Source organism: Cibotium barometz, chromosome 15 (genome assembly GCF_041138505.1).
Source record: "Cibotium barometz isolate CiBa-2024 chromosome 15, ASM4113850v1, whole genome shotgun sequence".
NCBI lineage: Eukaryota > Viridiplantae > Streptophyta > Polypodiopsida > Cyatheales > Cibotiaceae > Cibotium > Cibotium barometz.
This window is the reverse complement of record NC_141060.1, coordinates 60,678,678-60,686,321: the sequence shown is the minus strand read 5'-3', so window position 1 is coordinate 60,686,321 and position 7,644 is coordinate 60,678,678. Positions and strand designations below refer to the sequence as shown.

Below are 7,644 nucleotides of genomic sequence, written 5' to 3'. Positions count from 1 at the left end.
AATTGGTCAAGGTGGGAACCCTTTGCATTATAGCTGTGCTACTGTGAGTGGGAGCTTCGGCCTTTGGCTGGCTATCCAGGGGTTCCTTGGGGTCGAATGTGTTAGTGGGGAAATTTAAAGAAGAAGATGGAAAATCGTTCTCAATTAGTGGTGCGGTAGTATCATCCTTATTTTTATTATCATAGAGATTAGATAAATAATATATTATTGGGCTAAACACCGAGTAGGTGTTGTCTTGTTCTTCCTCTCTTCTATCCCTATCTCCATCATCAGAAGGTGGATGTGGTTTTTTTGTTATAAAGGAATCATGAAGTGTAAGTCCTCTTCCTCAGGGATGAGGGGTATTCTATGTGCACTTGGTCAAAATCATGGACTAAGGATATGCACTTGGTCAAAATCATAGACTAAGGATGTTAATAAGTTACGAGGATGTACATAAATGAGATCAAAAAGTTTTAGGATATCATAAGGACGATATGTTTTGCGATTATGAGTTTAGGTTTTTCCAATGTGAGGTATAATCTCACGTGAGATATAATTTCTCATAAACTCATGCTCCTCTTGCTTGATGTTGTATAATTGAGCCACCGGGCTCCACTTATATCTGCTTCATGCAAAACTAGGTACGAACAAACTCTTAAGCTTAATCCTATCATTTGGCTTAAGCAATCCATATCATTGGTGTGCTCTATAATTTTCTTTTGGTCATTGATCGGACCACAAGTTTTGCACAGCGATTCGAATATCTCGAGGTGTTGTATGACATTGCCATCACCTGAGACTTTTGACATTAATCTCGCCACATGATTGGGATTTTGACCAGTGTTACTCTTTATGGTGCCTATGTGGTACCTAACTCCCTAGCAACCCCCCTTCCTATTTCTTCAACCATTGTTAATAGGTCGGCATAGTAGGTGTTGTGACACTCCCATATGAGGGCTTCTTCTGATTGGCTCCCTTGGTGGGGTCTCCTACTCAATATTTCCTATAGCTATCCCACCCCTGCCTTAGCCTCTTGCTGCTCTAGCATGTTGATTTACATGTACCCGTGGGTTAGGTGTGGTATTAGGATAGTTCCCACATTCCTGTGCACATCATCGTACAAGGCTGTTTCTCCCAGGTTCCCTTCTTATAACAACATGCCTCTCATGTACTCCTCAAATCTTGGGGTTCTTAGCATTGCATTTACTTCTCTCCTAGTGTAAGTTTTCTCCGAAGGTTCCCTTGACATATTATTGTTGCCTGAGAGAGGTGCTATGAGACTAGTTAGATATTCTCAAGGCTTCTCTGGAATAGGCTCTAGAGGTGGCATACCCTCCTCCATTGCCTGTTCAATTTCTCTAGCATTGCCTCATGCGATCAAGTCCTCTTAATGCCTCAATCCACTGAGGTTGGAAGAACCTTCCCCATGCATTACCATATCAAAGGTGCGTCTCTCGTTGATCTTCACTTGTTCAAGCCTTCTAAGTTGGGCTTGTGCTTCTCTCATTCTTTTCTCAATCTCTAGGTCCCTAAAAGTAGGGAGATACGCAACTTCTGTTCTTTGGGCACTTATAGAACCCCTTCGAATTCTAGGAGTAAGTTGTACCGCATGTTAAGGATTTCTCCCCCTGGCAATACACTGCCCCTGTTCTTTGGGAACTTATAGAATCCCTTCGAATTCTAGGAGTAAGTTGTACCACAAGTTGAGGATTTCTCCCCCTGATAACTGTTCCTCCCTTAATTATTGCTTTGTTCTCCCAGGTCTTCCATTGCTTACTTCTCTGTCCGAGCTCGATGGTGGTTGTCCCTTGGCAGCATGTAGAGATTCTCTTTAAGGCTCATTACAATATCCTAGGATTCCTCAGGCTAAGCCCATGAACCCTCTAGATAGTGTTGTAGAAGAAGTACCCTTCTCCCTCGCCGCCAATTCCTCCTTTAAGAGGATTCTCCATGTTTTCCTCCCTACTTGTTGATGATTCAAAATAATTCAGCCTTTGCAAAGTAAAGACACTCCTTAACTGGCTAAAATGTGGATTTGCACACAATTGGAATTATCAAGTTTACAATTATGAGATTTTTACAAAATCACGATCGTGATCTGAAATCACAAGAGTGATCAAATCATGATAATTTTTTTGTTTATTCCCTATTTTATATTTAATTCTTCTGTTTTAATGGTTTAATAACCAAAAAATGTAAAAGTTTCATTGGTTTTTGTTCAAGATAAGGTTTAGCCGATTATTTTGAATTTCATCTAGTGCAAAATACACTATTTACACTAAATGCCACTTACTACTTATCATGTCTTGAGTTTGAAGGAAGGGTGACACCATAATCCATTAATTCATTCATTAGCGAGTCTTAAATTTGAGGGTGACCCCATTATTTTATCAATTTTCTTTACTTTGATCTAAGAAGCGTGGACGTTTCAAGATTAAGCTTTTCTTTCGGAGGGTAAATATTTCTTTGCCTTATGTGAAGTGTAAAAGAAGCCTGACTATAAAAAAAAATGGTTCTATTCAAACACGCGTGAACAGGCTTTAAAATCTTGAAAACTCCTAAAATTTCCAAATATTACCTTTCAAGCTTCAAATTTGAGGTCCCAAGTTCCAACCGCTGCTGCACGGTCGTGCGAACGGTAGCGCAGGACCAATTGAGTGAGCGACAGTTGACCATTCAAAATGCAAAGTACGAAATGGCGACATGGGCGAGGCCGCATTGCTAAGCCAGCGTGAAATTGGGCTACGGCGCACGCAGCTATGTAGTATCATGTATGGGGGCACGCAGTGTCAGTTGAAACCGCACTGCCAACTGGCAATGAGAGTAGCGCCCCGTAGAACCCATGTGGCGACGGTACTCGGGAGCCTAAGCAATGAGTCAGCATTGGCGGCAAAATCTCGACGTCAGGACCGCGTCCCCTACGGTCAAATGATAGGCCGCTTAAATTAAATTAAGTATTTTTTTTCGTTTCGAATTTTTAGAGTGAATATTTTTGGAAACGAAACGGCGGTGGTTGCCGTGCGCAACCTGGGGGCGGCGCAGCCCCCGCACGTGGAAATGGACGGCACCGTACGATGCTCGAGGGCTGACGTGGAAAAGCAAAGCCAGTTGGATGGGGCCACGTGTCCATGTGGTGACGTGTGCCACGATGAGGCGTGTCGAATGGGTAAAAGCCGAAGCTGCTAGATAGTACTCGGTTTGGTTGGAAGTTGAAAGGAGAGAGGGGGTTGCTCAGTTCAGTCACTACAGGGTCTGCTCCTGCAGTCCCTCCCCCCCGGCCCGCGGCTTTCCTACAAGCTACAGCTTTATATTATCACTCCTGCGATTTCTACTTTTTTTGCCTAATAGTTCCACCACCACTACCGCCATGCCACAACTTGCAAAAATCACGCTTCTTTACTAAATAAGTACCACTGCCAAGCGCCATAGCCAAACATCACTAAATAAGTTCTCTGATAACCATAGCCATTAGTATAAAGACTGCCATTACCTCTTCTATCCGCATTCCAATACTCCCACCGACCCCCACCTTTGTTTCGGACGAATATACAATTGCCTTTGAAATGACCAGACAACCCACCACTTAGTTGGAATTGGACATAGCTCTTCCCTCCTCCATTACACCCCCACATAATGAGCTATCCGGCGACCCAACTCCCCGGTACCACGTCTCTGTCCTGGTTTGATCTTCACCTTTGACTCGTGTGACCGTTGGCTTCGACGATCTAGGGATTCTACGCTATTGTTGAGCTAAGATTTTGATTGATCCTACCTGCTGCAACTTGCAAGCAGCAACGGTGCTCTTTGATCGAATGATTCAGGATGACCTGCAATGGCCAGGCTTAATGCGTCGTTACGACTCCGATCTCATGCCAACTTGTTGCTGCCGGTTACCGGTGGCGGAGAGGTTGCGAGGCCACTGCTGGGGTGGGTTCATACGCTGTGCTGTCGTGGTACGTAGCCGCCGACTAGCATATGGTAGTGCCGTGGTGGTGGTGGAGCAGCTGTAGTCTATTTGTGTGTCTGTCTGTGTGAAGGAAGGAGTCAGAGACCCATTATTAGCTCAAGCTGGTCTGGTGGAGGGAAAGACACGTGGTGTAGCTCTTGAAGCGGCTGTAGGCTGTCTGGCGTCTGCGGTGTTTTGTGCGTGTGAGGAAGGGACCCATCGAGCTGGTGCAAAGAAAGCCACGTGATTTCGGCCCAGCCTACACGTCGTGGCAAGCACGCCCAACCCTGCTTTAACCAGCTATAGATTTTTAAGACTTTCCTCACCCCGTCGGCGGTCGGGCCTCTCTCCGTCGTCTCTCGACACGCCAGCGATCTCTGTACAGCATCATCATCAATAAAAACAAAGTATGCAGCTGTAACCCAAGTTATGGCGATGGGTTGAACGGCGGACCACTGCTAAGCTTCATCGTCTTCTCTGCGCCGTCCATGTCAAGTGAAGAAGAAGGTCTGGGAGACAAGGGGCAAGGTTGTTCTGACACTAATCAATCATCTGCTGGCATCGAAGATAGTGGAGTTGAAGGTACTGCTGCTGCAGGGGATCCTCAGAAGAAGCGGTTCAGAGGGTATCAGGCGATTTCTCAAGCTAAGCTGGGGGATCAAGCCTGCACTGTCTTGTGTGCAGAAGAGAGATCAGATACCGGGGGTACAGCCAGATTGTTTGAGCAGGAGGCTGCTGAGCAGAGTAATCCGTTGTTTAAAAGTAGGGTTGAGGCGAAGGATGATGTGGTGGCCGCAGGTAGAGAAGCTGCAGAAAGATCGGGCGCTGCAATGGAAGGCGAGGCGGGGTGGTGGACGGCGGTCAAAGAGGAGAGTGTCGCAGAAGACATGGTTGCAGCGGAACGCCTACGGAGGGGCGCAGTTGGGTTAAAGCTTTTTGGCGTAGAAATGACGGCTGATGAGGGGGGTTGTAGTGCGGAGTCGAAGGAGGGGGAAGGAGACAGCGCCAGCGGGAGCTCCGCGTGCGTGGCGACGGTCGGGCCCGACAGCCGGAGATCATTCGAGTGCCAGTTCTGCGGGCGGGAGTTTGGCAGCTCGCAGGCCCTGGGCGGGCACCAGAACGCTCACAAGCGCGAGCGACAGTTGGCGAAGCGCGAGCGCCTCCAGGCCAGCCATCTGGCCACCATGGCAGCCGCGGCCGCCGCTCACCACCCGCGGCCGCTGCCGAGCGCCGCCCAATATCACCTTCAGCGCTTACCCGCTTCCACCTTCCTCTCTCCACATTGCGCCCCCCTTGTCCAGCACCACTCTCCCGCTGCCCCGTTTTATCTCTCCCCGATTCCAGTCTATCCCCACCTTGCCAGCTACCCGGCCCAGAGCCCACCCACCATTATCCAGAATCCACCCGTGCAAAACCCGCCGCCCAACATCGTGCCCCCTCATTTTCTCCATCCGCCTTTGCCGCCCCCGCCAGTCCATCTCCGCCCGGTCTCTCTTCCTTTTGCCACGTCATCGCCGCCCGACGACCCCTCCCTCGAACTCCGCTTGGGCCTCCGCCCATCACACCCCTAGCATCTGGCCGGACATCATGCTTCTATATCCACGTCATCAAATCATCCGGGGGCTCCATACTGTTTGCTCGACAACATCATCGACTTACCTCTGTCACCAGGAAGATTACTCTGCCAGATCATTGTTTCAGAATTAGATTCACGAATTTCGCCATGCTTCGAAAATCAGATGGTTAAGAGCCAGGCCCCAGGTTCTGCTTTGCCACGTCATTTTTGTTTATCCTTTTCCAGATAATTTCACAGCTAACACACGAGTTTCACCTTATCTTTTTTGTATAATACAACAGAGAGCATTGGCTTTTATCATCTGTTATCTCACTTTCGTGGAGGTAGCTGCAATGCCATATTTATTCTGGAGGACAAAATTATTGTAGCAATACAGCTTGAATGTAGCATGGAACACGCACTTTTGTTGTTATCAAAATCATATCGTATAAAATCATGAATTTTGAGCTGCGTCTAAAATCATGTTTCAGGCAAATTTCCACACAAGGCGGTTTTTGGTATGGATGACAACAGGTTGCACGCAGAGATGGAAGAAAATCCTATATGTTGAGCTCGCAACCGCACAAATTGTGGACTCCTAATTTATTTCTCCGCATATGCATGAAAAACAACAGTTGGTCTTGGGTATGGTTGATTAGTTTTGATGGATATCAATTTTCACACAACTGAGGCCCTGGTTGACAAGAGGTTGCTACATGATAACAAGAAGAAGCAAATCAATCCTACAAGATGAACCATACAAATTGTGGACTCTTCTAATTTATTTCTTTACTAGTTTTTATTCAAGCACGCGTGGAAATTATTGGCCCTTGGATGTCAATTTCCACACAAGGCGGTTTTTAATATGGTTGAAAACAGGCACAATAGGTTGCTACACAGCAACCACACAGATTGTGGACTCTTCGTTGGATGTCAATTTCCACACGAGGTGGTTCGGCACGAAGCAACAAATCCTATCTGTTGATATTGCAACCACACAAATTGTGGACTCTCGTCTCCCGGCTGTAAGTAGTTTTTTTTAATTAAAAAAAGCATGCATGCAAACAAGCCCTTGGATGCCAATTTCCTCACAAGGTGGTTTTTGGTAGTTAACAATAGGTTGCTACACAACAGGAAGCAAAACATCCTATATGTTGAAGCTCACAACCACACAAATTGTGGACTCCTATAATTTCTCTCTCCCAGCTATAACTAGTTTTTATTCAAGGATGCATGGAAATTGGTCCTTGGATGTGTTTTGAGCTTGTGATGAAGATGGAAGACTTGAAGTCCATAATGGATCTATCATCGTGTCATAATCCCACTTTGCTCCTTATGTGCTTTGCACCTTGGCTAGCTTGGCCCCATGCTCCTTTGCTTTCATAATTATATGTGCATTTTAGATTTTTCATGTGTATCAGGAAGTTGAGTCTATTAGAATTTTGGATAGTCTCTTTTGAGTGCAACATTAGCACACATGGAGTCATTGGCCCTAGCCATAGATTGAACATGGATACGAGGGCACGTACTCATTCACATACCACCCCTTTATCTTGAAATTGTTTGGCGTTTGTTGGAAGCTTATGGTCACTTATGGTCCATGTTCTTGTAGATAGACCTAACCTACTATATATTGCAAAACATGCTATATTTACAATGATAAACTTGGTGGTTTGAGCTCTTTCTTCCAAGAGTGTTTCATATCAAATTGTTGTCTTGATTATATACAGAGTTGTTCTCTTTTTACTTCGAAAATTTGTGCAAATTTTATTTTCTTTGAATTGTATTGTGATTTTTGAGTTGAAGCCTCACAGTTGGTATTAGAGTAGCATAGGTTAGGTAGTTTGCACTTAATTGCAGATGTTGTAGGTCTTAGGTGACTCATATTATTTTTTATTTTTGTGATACAACCAAGAGTTTATTTTTTTTGAAAAATCTTTTGTAATTTTATTGTACGGTCATAAGATGGCTGCACATCAAACAAATTGAGAAGTCAACTTAGGACAAGAAGAGGAGCTTTTATAAGGATTATTGTGTGTGGGTGTAACTCTAAAGGAAGTTATCAGATTTATTGACATGAATCAAGAATTGGAGAAAAAAATGAGAGCCATACATGTTCGAGTTTTCATGGATTTAAATAAAGGAGGAGGAGGTGGCCGAG

General features: G+C 45.3%; 1 protein-coding gene across 1 annotated transcript; it reads left to right on the top strand.

Moving 5' to 3' along the window:
• The first annotated feature begins 3,183 nt into the window (after positions 1-3,183).
• LOC147631513 (uncharacterized) lies at positions 3,184-7,091 on the top strand. The gene is made up of 2 exons (XM_086809908.1): positions 3,184-5,689; positions 5,975-7,091. The coding sequence occupies exon 1, from the start codon at positions 4,417-4,419 to the stop codon at positions 5,497-5,499; it is 1,083 nt and encodes a 360-aa protein (XP_086666034.1). The 5' UTR covers positions 3,184-4,416; the 3' UTR covers positions 5,500-5,689; positions 5,975-7,091.
• Positions 7,092-7,644: the final 553 nt, after the last annotated feature.

Coding starts and splice junctions, on each gene's coding strand:
- LOC147631513 (XM_086809908.1), top strand. CDS start 4,417: ATGTCAAGTGAAGAAGAAGGTCTGGGAGACAAGGGGCAAGGTTGTTCT.